Source organism: Panulirus ornatus, chromosome 43 (genome assembly GCF_036320965.1).
Source record: "Panulirus ornatus isolate Po-2019 chromosome 43, ASM3632096v1, whole genome shotgun sequence".
Classification (NCBI taxonomy): Eukaryota; Metazoa; Arthropoda; class Malacostraca; order Decapoda; family Palinuridae; genus Panulirus; species Panulirus ornatus.
Genome location: NC_092266.1, coordinates 29,852,652 through 29,870,756, shown reverse-complemented (window position 1 = coordinate 29,870,756; position 18,105 = coordinate 29,852,652). Strand labels below are relative to the sequence as shown.

General features: G+C 51.3%; 1 protein-coding gene across 6 annotated transcripts in view; it reads right to left on the bottom strand.

The window, feature by feature from the left end:
- The window catches only part of LOC139762492 (uncharacterized), a 302,452-nt gene extending 286,570 nt beyond the window's left edge, over positions 1-15,882 (bottom strand). For all 6 annotated transcript variants that reach the window (XM_071687441.1, XM_071687445.1, XM_071687442.1 and 3 more), the window contains exon 1: positions 15,107-15,882. In XM_071687441.1, the coding sequence (XP_071543542.1) occupies positions 15,107-15,170 (64 nt within the window). In that variant the 5' untranslated portion in view covers positions 15,171-15,882. The remainder of the gene's footprint in view (positions 1-15,106) is intronic.
- Positions 15,883-18,105: the final 2,223 nt, after the last annotated feature.

The window sequence follows — 18,105 nt, the reverse complement described above, 5'->3', positions numbered from 1 at the left end:
CGCGTGCGTTCGGGGAGAAAGCGAGCGCACGGAACCGTTCGTGGAGCACCAATGAGGAGGAGCCGTTCGTGAGGAGGTGGGGGAGGGAGTGGAAGGACAGTAGTTCGTGAGGAGGTGGGGGGAAGGACAGTAGTTCGTGAGGGGGTGGGGGGAAGGACAGTAGTTCGTGAGGGGGTGGGGGGGACAGTAGTTCGTGAGGAGGTGGGGGAGGGGGGGACAGTAGTTCGTGAGGGGGTGGGGGGGACAGTAGTTCGTGAGGAGGTGGGGGGAAGGACAGTAGTTCGTGAGGGGGTGGGGGGGACAGTAGTTCGTGAGGAGGTGGGGGAGGGGGGGGACAGTAGTTCGTGAGGGGGTGGGGGGGACAGTAGTTCGTGAGGAGGTGGGGGAGGGGGGGACAGTAGTTCGTGAGGAGGTGGGGGGGAAGGACAGTAGTTCGTCAGGGGGTGGAGGGGACAGTAGTTCGTGAGGAGGTGGGGGGGGAAGGACAGTAGTTCGTGAGGGGGTGGAGGGGACAGTAGTTCGTGAGGAGGTGGGGAGGGGAAGGACAGTAGTTCGTGAGGGGGTGGGGGGACAGTAGTTCGTGAGGCACCACATACGAAACGGCTCCTGAAGTCTACCCTCCCCCCCAACCCCTCCACCCTCCCTCCTCCCCAACCCTCTCATGCCTCCATCTCACAAGTCAACCTCTCTATACCTCCAGCCCTCAAACCTCCAACCCCCTCCCTCCCTCAACCACCACCTCACAACACTGAGGTCAACCCCGGTCCTCCAGCCGGTCAACCAGTCCAGCACACGTCCCCACCCGCGGAACCTCCCCCCCCCCCACCCTACCCCCTCCCCCTCCCCTCCGCTATGGCCCTTAGCAACTCGGGGCGCACATGAACGATGGTTAACCCCAGCCACGCCACAATACACCGTCCCGCACGAGAGACGACACCCCTCCCCCGGAGTCCATATCCCCAGATATCTTTTGCATCTAAATCGCGCCATTCGTCCTTGTCGACGGTGTGTTCGGGAGGTGGGGAGGTGGGGAGGGGGGGAGGAGGGGAGGAGGGGGAGGAAGGGGGGGGAGAGGGGCGGGGGCGTCCTTGCTCTCCTCTCTCCTCCCCCTCCCTCCCTCCTCCTCCCTCCTTCGCTCGAGCTGCCACCATGGAATTTCCAGTTTTCCATCCCATTTCCCCCTCCCCCCCCACCCCAAGGAGGGAGGGGGTAGGGGAAGGAGGGGGAAGGAGGGGGTAGGGGTGGGGGAGGGAGGGAAGGAGGGGGGAGGAATAAAGGTTTTATATTTCGTACGAGCGTAATGGGAAAATTATGCATTCAAATATACTCCGATATACTTCGTTGAGTGGTAATACACGAATATTATATACCAGGGCGAGGTAACAGGTGTGTGGGAGAGCTCCACACACACACACACACACACACACACACACACACACACACACACACACACCTGGCTTATGTTGGCGTGTGTGTGTGTGTGTGTGTGTGTGTTGTGTGTGTGTATGTTGTGTGTGTGTGTGTGTGTGTGTGTGTGTGTGTGTGTGTAAAGCAAAACCAAACACTCACGATACATCGTTACAAGTCCACTTAACCAACTCAAGAAGTCCAACACGGTCTTTGAAAAGAGAAGTTCCCGCCTTCAATCCACTCGACTATTCGGGACGACAGACAATCTCTCTCTCTTTCTCTCTCTCTCTCTCTCTCTCTCTCTCTCTCTCTCTCTCTCTCTCTCTCTCTCTCTCTCTCTCCCACACACAGAGACAAGCCCCTCCCTCTCCACCCACGCTACATCTATCGTATGTAAACACTAAGGGACGGCCCCCTGGCCATGGTCAACAACGAACAGAAGAAACGCGTTTCGACGGGTCACAATGGTGGGCGGGGCCCCGGACACTATTTAGCGGGGCCCCCGCCGCTGGCCGACAGGGCCCTCCCCAACGAGGGGGAAAAGACCACCCCCCACCCCCCCTTCCACCCCTCCCCCTCTTCCCCCCTTCATCCCACGCCCCCTTTCCCATCCCAGACCCATCGGCGAGAGCCCATCAGGAAGGAGGGGGGGGGGGGGATTCCCTCGTTTCCCCGTCCCACCGGAACGGGGCGCAGAGAGAGAGAGAGAGAGAGAGAGAGAGAGAGAGAGAGAGAGAGAGAGAGAGAGAGAGAGAGAGCCGGCCATCTGTTCCGTTTCCGCTGGTCTATCATTTCTTGCTCTCTCTCTCTCTCTCTCTCTCTCTCTCTCTCTCTCTCTCTCTCTCTTATATATACTACCGCTCCAGGGGGAAAAAAAAAAAACATTCCAACACCTCCCTCCCCTCCACGTGTCTCCATAATTCTCCGTCAATGTCAAAATCGATTTCTTCCCCCCCCCCCCCCCCGGGAGTCCCCGAGCCTGTGGGATGGTCGGAAATACGGTGGTGGGCGGGGGGCGAACCCACATGGCTTCAATGTCGCCCACACCTGCGATACACCGGCACCACGTCGCCCTCCCTCACTCACTCCCTCCCTCCCTCACTCGCATGAAAAAAAAAAGCCATACTCAGCTGCTTAAAATATATGGGCCCAATGGACAATGGCGCTAGAATGACACAGAATGAGCCGGATAAGGTCGGAGTGGGAGAGGTGGGGGTGGAGCTCTCAACCTCACCCACATTGGAAGAGAGAAGAGATAGGGGAGACTAAATTCCTACGTATATATATATATATCTCTTGAGAGGCCAAATGGAACGGTGACATGGAACGCTTCTTAGGTACTTGGGAGAGGCCAGAAGGAGGAGGACGAAGCTGGAGCTTCGGCGAGGGAAGTGTACGGAGGGACGGGAGGGAAGTGTACGGAGGGACGGGAGGGGAATGTACGGAGGGACGGGAGGGAAGTGTACGGAGGGACGTGAGGGGAGTGTACGGAGGGGACTCGTGGAACAAGCTAACGCAAAGAGGAAGTTAACGTGACCTATCGCGGAAAAATACACGGGACCTGTGTACCAGCAGAGCAGGGAATATGAATGAAGATGACTCCAAGCGTCTCTCTCTCTCTCTCTCTCGAGTCGATGATAACACACGGGTAATACACCATACACCACACACTCACACAGCCGAGTCAGTTCGAGAGCAGTGGGTCAAGATTCAGTGGGAAGGTCTTGTAGGGGATGATGTGAGGATGTGCCAGGAACTGAATGAGAAGCTCTAAGGCGTGTTCACAGTGGGAGACACTGGCAGACCACTGTGGTGGAGGGGAGGGAAAAGTCTTGCGAACCACTGAAATACACAGACAGGACATAAAACAGAATACCAAAGGGGCTTAACTCGCATTAGGCTCATGAGACGTGCACGGGATAAGAGCAAATTGGAGCGATGTGGTATACGGGGCACGACGTGCTATTAAATGGACTGAACCTTGGCATACGGAAGCAGACAGGGGTAAAAGGCAATAAGGCCTGTTGGCTTTGCCTGAGGATAGTGGGCTGTGGTTTCGGTGCATCATATACAACAGCCAGAGAACAAAGGAGGCCATCTTTCTTCTGTTCCTGGCGCTATCCCGCTAACACCGAAAACGGCACACACACACAAACACACACACACACACACACACACACACACACACACATATATATATATATATATATATATATATATATATATATATATATATATATATATATATGCTAAATCTGTGAGCGAGTGGGACCTCAGTCCTGATATATATACCAGAGCAAGGAAGACGATAGAATATTCACTGTGCGGAGGGAGAGTGGCACAGACGTGTCTCGTGGAACAGCGACTAGCAGTGGTACAGATCCTTGGTGTTTATTCCCATCCAGATAAGCCTCCATCCAGATAAGCCTCCATGCAGATAAGCCTCCATCCAGATAAGCCTTAGATTACCTGATAAAAGGAAAGCTGGAGTGGGGCGATTGCTCAATTTTGACTTCGACTACCACTTTAAGAAATGAGTCTTCGCAAGTATTTTTGGATATATATATATATATATATATATATATATATTGGAAAGGATCACAATTTTGCGCGTGATCAAGATATTCCTACGAGTCCACGGGCAAACTGAAACACGAAAAGTTCCCAAGTGCACTTTCGTGTAATAATCACATCATCAGGGGAGACACAAGAGAAAAATATAACAATATATATTCTCTCACTTCCGCTGGTGTTTTCTAGCGATACAACTCGAGAGACCTAGTGTCATCCTCAAGCACAAACATCCCCACCTGAAGCCCCAGCGTTGAAGAAATCCGAGACGAAATCCGCAAATGTTTTCGAACGCCGCCTGGTTTTGGAATGGGCGCGTTTTCTTTCCCACCTACGTATCTTTATCTCCCTACCCCTCCACCCACGACATCCCCTCCTCCTCCTCCTCCTCCTCCTGCCCCCACACCACATACCCAGGATCAGCACACTGGAGAGAGGCTGAGGAGGGAAGGGGCCATGTTTGTGTTGACTTTCCAAACGTGCTGGACACACCGGAGTCGGCTCAACGTGCATTGGATCTTCCGAGGAGGACCTGGTCGTCCGTCTCCAAGACGGCACGCCTCGTTTCTTCAGGCCTGGATCAGCTCGCAGTGATGGCTCCTGGACACACACACACACACACACACACAAAGGGACCTTGTGGCCTTAGTCGTTTATCTGCACCACACACACAAAGAGATGGGGAGGAGGGTTCGAGGGGTCGTGTTGTCCGTCCGTGTTGGCCACATCGAAGTATTAGCGAGGTCCATCCAGCCTAAGCCTCGCGAGGCAAGGAGGTCTTTACGGGGGTCTTTACGTAAACAACCACCGAGTCTGTCTTTCGCCTCGATGTTTACGAGGTCGCTGACCGAGCAATGAGATCGCAAATTACCTGACAAATAAACACGTTATTGTGTTTACACACACACACATACACACACACAGACACACACACACACACACACACACACACACACACACACACACACACACGCACGCCCGTGCACACGTACATACAAACACACACACACGTACGCCCGTGCACACGTACATACAAACACACACACGTATGCCCGTGCACACGTACATACAAACACACACACACACACACACACACACACACACACACACACAACCTGAATGAGATCACGTACGTATTCAAGAAACGAGGAACACAAACTTCATCTCGCCCCTCCTGCTCCTCCTCCTCCTCCTTCAGGAAGGCTGCTCCAGCCTCTGGGAGAGGGGCGGGGTAAGTGACCGGGACGGGCTGGTAGTGGGAACACGTCTGAGATAACCCCGCAGAAGGGCTCTGCTGGCGCTCCTGGTGGAGGGGAGGGGGAAGGGAGCGGGTGGGTATGCATGCTTCAAGACCTCCTCCAGCTCTCCAACCCACCCAACCCACCCACCCACCTCCTCCTTCCTCCCTCCTCCTCCTCCTTGCTAGGCCAGGCAGCCATCTGGGTGTGCTCTCGAGTGCTCTGCCTCTCAGTTTTCATTCTTCCTCGCCTCCAGGGGAAGGGCTCCTGCAGGAGGCGAGGGAGGGAGGGAGGAGAGACGGGGGAGAAGGTGCAAGAGGAGAGGAGAGGAAGAAGAAGAAGAAGAGCTGATGGAAGAGAAAATGGTAGGCGAAGACAGAGAGAACGAACGCCTCTGTTCGTCACTGGAAGGACGAGAGGGGGGGGCTCCCACATGACGACGAGAGACGGTGGGAAAAGGGGCCGTCTCCAGACGTAGGGAAGGGAGGAGAAAACGTGGGAGGGTGCTGGAACAGAGAGAGAGAGAGAGAGAGAGAGAGAGAGAGAGAGAGAGAGAGAGAGAGAGAGAGGTGGATCAGAATCAGAGGATTCACTTGTGTACTTCAAAAGTCCCGTAAGACCGTCGGGGAGACTAAAAAAAAGTTATAGCATTACACTCCTATTTGTCCTCCACTAACGCTTTATATATTCCTTAAGACCCAAACATAAAAGAAAAATAAGAAAGCGTCGTGGCACCCGTGCATCGAATACTCAGTGCCGTTTAGAGGTCATACAGGGCTGGTGGGGTCTCGGGTCACCAGGTGAACGCTGTTGTTTCATTTATGCGAACTACACCCGTGTCCTGTGGGCATTGTACAACGGCCCGCAGGCCACCACCTTCCACCCCTGCTATATGACAAGATGGCAAGACAAGACGGCACTGTGGTTGGCACTGTGGGCTGGGCCCTGTGGTTTGGCCCTGTGGTTGGCACTGTGGGCTAGACAGCTTCCCACAAACTTAGGATAACGTTAACCATACGAGTCAAAAGCTGTCGAAAACCGACAGCTTTTGACTCTCCATTTTGACTCTCCATTTTGACTCCATTTCTAGCGTCTTCTCCAAGTCATACCTCGATATAAATCTTTAAGAAAAACTCTCCTTCTTTCTTACAACTCCCTCGGTCCTACAACTGGCAGTTATGACCGTCACTGGCACTCCCGAAACCCATACAAACGACACGCATGAAATCTAGTCTCCAACGCAGTTGCGCACAAAAAAAAAGGAAAAAAAAAAATTCATAGAAAAACATGGACTGGTGGCTCTTGTTAAACGCCAACATTACCAGGTACGGCCAGAAATCCCCAATAACACTCCACCGGCATTTCAACGCTGGCGATAAATCCGCAGCAATTAAACTAGAGGCAAGGGATCAGATTTTTAACACACCTACAGTGACGACACAGCTCGACCGACGGATGGACGGACGGACCCCGCGCCGCCCCCCCAGACACCGCCGCCTGCCACCAACCTAGCCAACAACGACGCAGCAATGTAACCCCCCCCCGAAAAAATAACACCTGGGTCCTCCACCTCATCTTATAAACCCCAGCGTCTCCACACCTCTCGGAGAGTGTGAAACACGAGCTTACGTCGCAAACAACAACTGAGTGGGGTGGCGGACGATCGGCATTCTAACATCCATACACTGTACCCCCGCCGACGGCAACATAAGTGAGCATTTCCAGTTCTACAACCGTCGCAATTGCATATCATCATCATCGGGGCTCTCTAGCTCAATTCCTGTATGTCATTAACCACAGTAACGAGATCCCAGAGGAGGTTTAAAGGATTTTCAAAAAGCCCGAGTCTCACAGCGCATCCCAAGAGCAGGTGAATTATCATGCCATCGTCTTAAACACTGAGCCAAGGATATCAGGCCAATGGCACGAGACACCCCCAATAAGGACACCATCAATACGCCTCCTACACCACCAAGGACACCATCAATACGCCTCCTACACCATCAAGGACACCATCCCGGCATCCTGCATATTATCAATCCGAGTATATCTCGTCCATCCTACGGGGATCCTTCACTATCCTTCAACATTCGGAGAGTCAGTACCATCAACAAAGACTCCTACACCACCAAGGACACCATCCCGGCATCCTACATATTATCAATCCCAGGATATCTCGTCAATCCTACGGGGATCCTTCACCATCCCTCAACATTCAGAGTCAATACCATCAACAAGGACTCCTACACCATCAAGGACCTGATCCCGGCATCCTACGGCCCTCAAAGGAGCATCCTATCATCAACAGTCGAGGGAATCCCCCTCCATCCCTCAGCTCCGGCACTGTCTTGTCTCGCCCGGCACGAGACACACCAGTTATGGCTTTCGGAGCCCGGTGGGAGGGCCTCATTCCCCTTCCTCCGCCCGCCTCCTCCCGAGACGTTATTAACTTTATCAGGAAATATAATCCGGGGGGATTCACCTGCGGTGTAATCCGGTAATCCGGAGAAATGGGCCGGATTGTACCTCTGGTCAGAGTAAATCCAGCAATCTTGGGGGGCCGTCACCCCGAGTAAACGAGTCTTTAACGAGATGGCCGCCAGCCAGTTTAAGGTTTATTGACGCCCGCCATCTTCCATCATGACCCGATGTGACCCCGACCCGGGAATGAACTGGAAGCAAACAGGTATCTCATCAGGGCTTCAGATATCGTAATGTATCTCTAATCATAAGATATATATATATATATATATATATATATATATATATATATATATATATATATATATATATATATATATACTATGTAAAACACTTATTAACCCATCACGAGTGATCACACCAGAAGTGTAGCGAAAAAAGAAAATAAAATGTTGTACAACACAGGCTAGATATGCGGTGGGCGCTACGCGCCGCTAGCACGGCCACAAGGCAGAAATCCTCGTCGTAGGTACCTGTCGGCTGTCGTAGGTAGGTAGGTAGGTAGGTAGACAGACATGTAGGTACCAGTTCCTCTATCACCTTATCTATCCCTGCGTCTCTGCATCTATCCCTCTATCTCTCTAGCTATCCCTCTATCTCTCCATCTATCCCTCCATCTCTCCATCTATCCCTGCGTCTCTGCATCTATCCCTCTATCTCTCCATCTATCCCTCTATCTCTCCATCTATCCCTCTATCTCTCCATCTATCCCTCCATCTCTCCATCTATCCCTCCATCTCTCCATCTATCCCTGCGTCTCTGCATCTAACCCTTTATCATTTTCATCTATCCCTTCATATCTCTATCCCTCGTGTACTCCTACAACTCATTCGCTTGTAGATATCTGTCGCTCGTGTGACCCTACACCACTACGAGACGAACCGAATAACCAGTCGTAGAGCAGACACACTAACCACAATGAACGGTCGGTCCTTTTACCACGTAAACAAACCAAGAGCAACTTGCTGCTCTCAGCGCACGAAAACTGGTCGCTAGGTGGGAGAGACGTCTCGTCTCGCCATGCTAAAAACAAGGGAAATTCCAGACCTTTGAAGAATTCCATGTCATTTCGTAGTTCTGGAACTGCTCGCACTTAATTAGCATACATACTCTAAAGGGAAAATATTCCCGAAAAAAAAAAAATAGCCTTTTATTTAATATCTGTTGGGAGTTTTGAGCGACCGAGTTGGCTGGCTGGTCACATCACAGCGCCCGCTGTAACGGTCGCTGGCAGGAATGTTCGGTGAGGATAACATCGCAATGTGAATTCCGTAAACATGCCATTTTAATCGAATTTTCCAGGAATATTATGGGAACTGAAGCAATGATTCACCTGGACGTACAGTTTATCAACACCAAGTGTAATGTAATTCCACGGTAGGTAGTGGAATGTAATCCCATGGCAAGGCAGTTTAATGTAATTCTAATGGTGGGCATTTTAATTCCAATATGAACTAATTTAAAGCATTAGTATTAGCCAGAACCTGGTGCTACAGTGTGGCCAAGGATTCATGAGCTCAAGGCCATCTTTATCCCCACCCTCCCCATTATCCCTTAATGGGTATACTCCGGCCCCATTACCCCTACATTCCCATTTCCAAGCCCCACTGTTCCCGGAATAGAAACCTAATCCCCTATCTTTTTGCTCCCTCGCACCGTCTATGTAATTCCAAAACGGGGAGGTTCCTCCCCCATAACTCTTCAGTCCACTGTTCTTGGGAAGAAGGAGGAGGAGGAGGAGTTGTTTCGCCCCCCTTATATACTTCCCCTCCGTCCCCCCTTCAAAAGCGAGTGGGAAGGGGGGCTGGTCCAGCTTCCCTTCCCCTTCATAACCCCTTCTGGTTTCGCACTCCCGAGATAATCTCGCCTCTCCGGCAACCCGAGATGCCCTCCTCCCGACACCATCAGAATGGGAGGAGATCTCCAGGAGATCCGCCCACACCCCCATAAAAAAAAAGAGCCTTCTCCCGACTCCCATCTCCCGAGGAGGAAGAGCAGATACGTCTCAATAACCCCCAGAGAACCCAACCCCCCCCGTAGTTCAGTGGCACTGGTTCCCGTCCTTCCATCACCAAGCCACCATCACCACTGTAGATTTTGAAGATGGGGATACTTTTCCCCCTCACTTAAACGCCCTCCCTTTACCCTTCCCCCACCCCAAAGCTCTACACTCCCAAATAGGGATATGGGGAGAGAACCCCCTCCTCCTCCTCCTCCCCTTCCTCCTATAGCCACTCCCTGGGTCAAAACCCCCAGGATAAAAGGGTGTGCCTCACCACCATACCTTCCTCGTCACTGTAGCGCCTCACTCACATAATGTGGGACTCATCCAGACCCCCAACGTCTGTCCCCCACCTCCCCACCCCAACACCACCTCCCTCCCCTCTTCATTCCCAAAATTAAGGAGACCTTGCTACTAATTTCCTCCCTACCTACCCGTCTCTGTCTGGGGCCTTTTGTCCCTACTTCAATGGTACAGCGCCCCTCCCTCCCTCACAGTCCCAGCAGGAGGAAGGCTCCCGGCCTCCTTCACTGACGAATCCTCATACAGACACTCCCAGGTTTCGGATCCTCGTCCATTCGGACCGCGATTTCCAACGCTAATTTTACGCTGCCACAGGAAATTAAGGGCAAAGTGAACCTCCACACCGAATGACGGTTGTAACTCTGCCTCTCGAACCAGCCGTCGAGACCCACAATGAACCACCAGATGAGAGAACATCATGGGAATTTCAGGCGCTTCGAACTCTTGATTCGAACCATTCCTATGTCTCTTACACTCATCGAGGCATCACGAATGGTTGATTCGAGCTCCTTCTCTGTCTCGAATTGTCTTTTCATTTTATTCGAACCTCTCCTCTGTTTCGTGTGTACGGTCCGGGATATCTCGAACAGTTGATTCGAACTGTTCCTCTGTCCCACACAGAGTTCGAAACGTCTTTGAATATTTAGTTATATGAACATGAAAAAAAAAATGTGTACGAGAAAAATGGGAAGATGGCAATTAACCAAAAAAGACTGAACAAAGAAAATGGGTCAAGGTGCACAATAGTAACGTATGGCAGAAAGAAAATAGGAAATTAATGAATTACATGAAAAATGTGCTTGAGGTTTCTGTTAATCGTACAACATGAAACGGGCAGAAGAAAATGGGGTAAATACATAAAAAAAAAAAAATATTGCACTAGCAAAATGGGATGTGAACACAGAAAACGCGTCGCACAGGGGGGGAAATAAGACACATCGAAATCAGATGGATAAGAATGCCGTTTTTCGAGAGAGAGAGAGAGAGAGAGAGAGAGAGAGAGAGAGAGAGAGAGAGAGAGAGAGAGAGAGTGCGCGTGAAGAAGAAAATTTGAAATGAAACGAGGCAATTTCATTATACAAGTGACACCACCTCATTCACTCACTCACTCACTCCCTCCCTTCTAGCTCCCCCCATCCCTTTCACTCTCACTTCCTCCCTCTCTCCTCCTCCTCCTCCTCCTCTCCCAACGCCGCCAGGTCCCACCAATCAGACTCTCATAGTCTGGCGTCGACACGAGATTAGGAAATACAACCCAGTCCCCCCCCCAAAAAGCGAACTACCTGAAGATTCGCCGGGATTCGAACAAATTGATACACTGGGCGGCAAAATGGCAAATGGCTGTCAACGCGGACGAACGCAACAAGGTCATGCCATTGTTCAACGCGGACGAACAGAGGGTCATGCCATTGCTCAACGCGGTCGAACACAAGGTCATAGAATTGTTCAACGCAGACGAACACAAAGTCATGCCAATGTTTAACGCGGACGAACACAACAAGATCATGCCACTGTTCAACGCGGACGAACAGAAGGTCATGCCATTGTTCAACGCGGACGAAGAGGGTCATGCAATTGTTCAACGCGGAAGGACACAAGGTCATGCCATTGTTCAACGCGGACGAACACAAGATCATGCAATTCTGGCGCCAGTCGTAGGAAACCGCGATTACAAAACCGTTTAATTAATCCTCTCCGGAAGGAGGATCAAAGGTCTTCTGAAGTGATTATAATAATCAGTAATGGCTTCACATCCTGTGGAAATAATGCCTCTCTGTTTACAATAAACATCAGCTGGATCGCTTGGATCCACAGCTACTCTAGGATCCACAGCTACACTAGGATCCACAGCTACACTAGGATCCACACCTACTCCAAACCACAACACACAGGATCCAACACCAAAGTCCCGATGGTCACATCTCACTTGGGTATACACGCTTGCTCAACTCTGGCGGCGATCACATGGGAAGTTATCACATTAGAAAGAATCCAGAGAAAGTCGACCAAAACCATTCCCTCCATTGAAAGACTCAAACCCTAGAACTGGGTTTTATTCTTCAAAAAAAAAAACCCGCAGCCAGACTCACGAGATCTGAGAGAAATTTGCAAGAGCTCAAAACAATTTTCGACAACATTGCCGACAAAAATTGCTTCACTTCAAACAGAGATTCAGTTAACCGAATGCGACGATAAAACGAACAAAATGTAATAGCTATATGGGGGGGTAGGCTTTTTTTTTTTTTTTTTTTGCTTGCACCTGCAGGACTTGCACAACTGGAGGGACACTTGCAATATCCTTCATATCCAGGATAAACAGATAATTAATTGATATCTGTTATCATTACGTAATCCTGCTTATCATCATCCTTAACCTTTTCATATCTTCATCCTTTCCTTTTTATCTTTTAACCTCTCTCTCTCTCTCTCTCTCTCTCTCTCTCTCTCTCTCTCTCTCTCTCTCTCTCTCTCTCTCTCTCTCTCTCTCAGTCCAGCCCCCGCGCCAGGATCGTTAAACTGATACAAAACATTCTCTTCCCCGTCCACACTTCCTTATAAAATTTCCACGGTGGTACGTGGCCCCTCCTCCTACCTCTTGCCCTTTCACATTTTTTTTCTTTTTTTTTCTCATCATTTTACTATCGACCGTTGAGCCAGAGGGAGAGGTGGAGGCACCTGCCTTCTGCTTGACTATGCTGCGACTGCTCCTTCGTTAGGTGTAGTTCTATCGGATAACCTCGTCAGGGGGTTCATCAGGTCTCCTGCTACCTGTCTCCCACATGTACTACCTCCCCTCCCCAAAACCCCACCCTCACATCCCTTCTCCCCAAACCCTCACTTACCTTCTCCCCAACCCCTCTCCACACCCCATCAGTCCGGACAAAGTAAACAAGAAAAAGGCTTTTTCCTGCGTACAGTCAGCTCCCACGTCCATCTCTCCCACGGGCACACCCCCTCCCAATGCCACCCTTCCTACACTCACCTCCCACAGTCATCACACACAAACACACACACACACACACACACACCCACTTCCCATACAGTCATCAGCTCACGCAAGCAGACCTCCGGTGTTCCACAGGGCCATATGTGGGGCATCTCTTCCCTTCTTGGAGGTAGAAACTAGCCATCTACAGGTCCCAGTCTACTTCATCTACCTCCCATGTGAAGCAGGTTCCCCTACTGAAGTGGTGCAATTTTTTTTTCTAGTAGGATGTCCAGTATCATTAACTGTTTTAATGAGGGGTAATTAGATTCGGTGCCGGTGGATAATTACTGGCATCGTGTTTGAATCGGATTTTACAGAACAAGTTCAGGTCATACGTGGGATGGATTAAAGAACTTATGATATCAAGATTTATGAACTCTGGAGGAAAAAAGATCAAGATTAAAAAGAAAAAAAAAGAAAGGTACCCGATATCAAACATCTCCTAATAAAGATATCGGAAATTGCGTAAAGATATCGGAAAATGCGTATGACGCCAGCCAACTCACCAGTGAAATCTTGTGAATAATTAAAACTTATTTATCGTCTCGTCCTAAAAATATTATATCAGTTTTGGAAATTCATGATCAAGTATATTGCCATAGTGAGTGTGCATACGTCTTGATCGCTCCTGGCTTCGAGAATCGCCAACGACGCTGTTCGAATTGACCGAAGAAGCAGGTTCGGAACCCGGCTCGAAACAGCCCCGACTCTGAATGCTTCGAGACGCCTCGAACAGACGGCGACTCCTAAGCCAAACGAGGAGGGAATACGAGATCTTAAACGCTACGAGATGATCGACTGATCATCTCTTAACAGACGCAAAATCCTGTGCTACCAATATGATCGGCTAATCCCCCCCTAAAAAAAAGAAACAGGCTAATACCGCCAAATGATTTGGCTGATCATATACGCATGCCCGAAATATACTACCAAACGATCTAGAGACATGAACAGCTGTAAATACCTTGGGAAAAATAGAAGAATATACATACAATTATCCCCCCTCCTCCCCTCCTCCTCACCCCCTGGCCTAAATGACCTCTGATCATAATTACGGTCATCTATAAGACGATCAATATCGTGCAAATGTCTATAAAAAAAAAAAAAGAGTCTATTCTTACAGCTCTGTGGCATGGATTCCTATAAAGTCTCTTTTTTCCACGGCTCAAAAAACATGATTCACCAACGCCTATAACAGGAAACGGTCGATATTCCGGGCGTCTGAGCCAGCGTTCGTGACCCTTACGGAATGAATTTCCTCGGTGCTAATTCACACGAGGAGGCCAGGGGGAGGGAGGGAAGGGGGGGGGGCCATGTCCATGTCACCACGGAAGGAACGTATCAAACTCTGTGACTGAGGGGGGGCGGGGAATTAACATGATGTAAAAAAAAAATAGATGTTTATTCTGCATATAATCCGCATATTTGCAGGAGTGCAGATGAACGGTGACGAGGTACCCAAAACCTCCCCCCCCGTGTGCTTAAATTTATGCATGGCTTTTCACAATGTCCTTCCACGAGTCATTTACCTGCTGATGAAAGGGTGGGAAAATGAGGGAGGCGGGGGGAGACATCACAGCAGGCCATATGCTCGTCTTTTATTTTTTTGTGTTTTGTTTTGTTTTTGAAAAATAGAACAAGCAATCATGACTGACGTCTACTCTACTGAGGAAATGAAACCCTATCCTCTCTCTCTCTCTCTCTCTCTATTGGGACACCTCGAAATGCACAGAACGGATTCGTCTCCATAACGAATTCGTTTATATTCCCGTCACATCGAACAGTCGATCCTGAACCACCGAACCAAACACCAACACAGTCAACTAGAGTGGAAATAACTGGACAACATCTACACAGTTTTTATCATCTTATGAAAGAGAAAGAAAACGAAGAGCACTCAGTACTCTTCGTTCTTCCAAGACGAAGCCATCGTTGCTGTGCGATCGACTCACTGGAAGAATAAAGGGGTCGGATCGCAAACGAAACAGTGCCGGACTTGTATTACGAAGCGGTGCCGAATTTCCCCCAATACCAACGTTCCTAATAATACTTCACCGAGGTCTTAAGGGCAAAAACAATGGATAAGCACGAGAGAGACGTCCGCTCACTCACCCTCGGCCTGCAGCGCCACCGTCAGGAGAAGCAGTAGAAGTTGACCACTCGGGTGTCTCGTCATCTTCCGATCGCTGTTCCGAGTCTTTCAGTAATCAACGTTAGGGGTTCAGTTCGAGCCTGGGGAGTCGCAAGGCACACACCTTCGACCCTCCGGTTCCGTTCGAGTTACGGCAGCTGGTTCTCCAGCTCAACAGGTGGCTTGACAGGTGTCACAGACGGTAAGGTGCCGGAGGCGCCCTCGGCTCTCGACACGTTCCCCCCAACACCAAACGCCGGAGGGATGCTGATGGTTCTTCCCTCAGTGTCCAGGGGCGTGGACGATGCAGTTATCCTCCGTGTTCATCCGGGGTAGCGGGGGGAGGAGTCCTCTCTTCTACCGTAGAGAGAAAGAAGTCCTTAGGCGGTGGCTTACCTGAGGACCAGGTGCGTCTCTCACACCTGTCCAGCGCCCGCTCCACCCCTCGCTCAGGTCAACCACGCTCTCCGACGACCCTAGATCGCTCGCCGCCGCCCCAGCAAACTTCTCCAAAAGTTCACTTTCGATTCACTCGCCGCCAGGCTGACGCGTCCTGGAACATCTCATCATCATCAGCGGTAATGTCTCAAGCCCAAGAGTCGAGCTCGGGGATATGGCATGGGGAGGCGACGAAACCAGCAGTCTATGATGGGCAAAAAAAGTTTTCCAGAGGTGTGGAACACTCAGTCCAGCGCGCGCGGGGGGAGGACTGGCCGGCCACTCACAGAAAACGGAGACACGACGGGACTGTCCGGACCCCACGATGGTCCAGGAGAGTCTGGCGTCTAGAGCCGATTTCCAGCCCGCCTCACTCACCCTCCCTCCCTCCCTCCCTCCCGTTCCCATTCCCATTCCAGCCAACCTGCCACACAGGCGTCAGCGCCGCTGCAGGACTCTGGGAATCGCGAAAGCTCTGATCACGCAACTTTCAGCCGGGAATGTAGATTGGACGGTGCTGGAAACAGATTGCACTTCACGTCTTCGTGGGAGAGGGAGGAGGAGGAGGAGGAGGAGAAGATCCATTTGTCTGGAACTCTTCCAGAAACCAAAATATATCACTCCAGCTTTCTGTTTGGACGCGATACGTCCACACAAATCATCCCCCGCCCCCACCCCCACACTCCACACTCTTTTTTCTGACACCTTTTGAGTAAAGATCTGCATATATCTACGCCTGCTGTCCCGCGCTCGTCCTTCAGCAACCCTCGAGAAACACGAGAGAAAAAACTATGAATCTCACTTCCAGTCACCGAAGGCCTCTACCTCCTGGAACGCTCTACCTTCTGGAACGCTCTACCTCCTGGAACGCTCTACCACCTGGAACGCTCTACCTCCTGAAACGCTCTACCTCCTGGAACGCTCTACCTCCTGGAACGCTCTACCTCCTGAAACGCTCTACCACCTGGAACGCTCTACCTCCTGAAACGCTCTACCTCCTGGAACGCTCTACCTCCTGGAACGCTCTACCTCCTGGAACGCTCTACCTCCTGGAACGCTCTACCTCCTGGAACGCTCTACCACCTGGAACGCTCTACCTCCTGGAACGCTCTACCTCCTGGAACGCTCTACCTCCTGGAACGCTCTACCTCCTGGAACGCTCTACCACCTGGAACGCTCTACCACCTGGAACGCTCTACCACCTGGAACGCTCTACCTCCTGGAACGCTCTACCTCCTGGAACGCTCTACCACCTGGAACGCTCTACCTCCTGGAACGCTCTACCTCCTGCAGTGCCCTACCTTCTGGAACGCTAAAATCCTTCGCAGACTGAGGAGGGACCAAGAGGCATCAACTCCCACAGATCCCCCGTGGAGACACCATGGGGGACACCACAAAGCCCGCGCGTTGAGGATGATGAGTTCCATCCCCCAGGGAGGGAGGAGGTAAGGCGGGGGGGGTTTGCTGGCTGGGAGGGCCCACGCGGACCTCACTCACCCACCGACAGTCACTCTCATGCCAGGGTCGAGTTACCGTGGGCGAACATGACGCTGCCACTAACACGCCTCCGAATGACCTTATTTATCAACGCCTCGCCACAACTCCGGCTCCTCCTCCCCGGCAGTCTTACCCCCCAGCATTCCCCCGAGCTCCCTTACCCCCCCAGCATTCCCCCGAGCTCTCTTACCCCCCCAAGCATTACCCCGAGCTCCCTTACCCCCCCAAGCATTACCCCGAGCTCCCTTACCCCCCCAGCATTCCCCCGAGCTCTCTTACCCCCCCAAGCATTCCCCCGAGCTCCCTTACCCCCCCAGCATTCCCCCGAGCTCACTTACCCCCCAGCATTACCCCGAGCTCCCTTACCCCCCAGCATCTACGTAGCTCCCTTACCTAAAATCACACACCAAACCAGCACGCTTATCCCAGTATCACCCCAGCTTAATTACCTGAGTATCACCCCAGCTTAATTACCTGAGTATCACCCCAGCTTAATTACCTCAGTAACACCCCAGCTTAATTACCTGAGTATTACCCACAGTTCCACTACCCCGGCACCATCTACGCTTCCCAACCCCAGCAGCACTCAAGCTCCCCTACCCCAGCATCGCCGCAGCTCCCTAACCCCAGCAAAACCCCATCATCTCCGTTACCTCATCATCTCCGTTACCCCATCATCTCCGTTACCTCATCATCTCCGTTACCCCAGCATCTCCGTTACCCCATCATCTCCGTTACCCCATCATCTCCGTTACCCCATCATCTCCGTTACCCCATCATCTCCGTTACCCCATCATCTCCGTTACCCCATCATCTCCGTTACCCCATCATCTCCGTTACCCCATCATCTCCATTACCCCAGCATCTCCGTAGTATCGCTACCCCCAGCACAACCAAAAAGAAAAAAACTCCCCACCACCACCATCATCACCCCCAGCTACAACCAAAAATCAACCCACTTCCGTCACCCCCAGCATCACCCCAGCTCCCCTACCCCACCATCATCCCGGTCCCACGACCCCAGCATCCCCACCCCTAAGCTCCC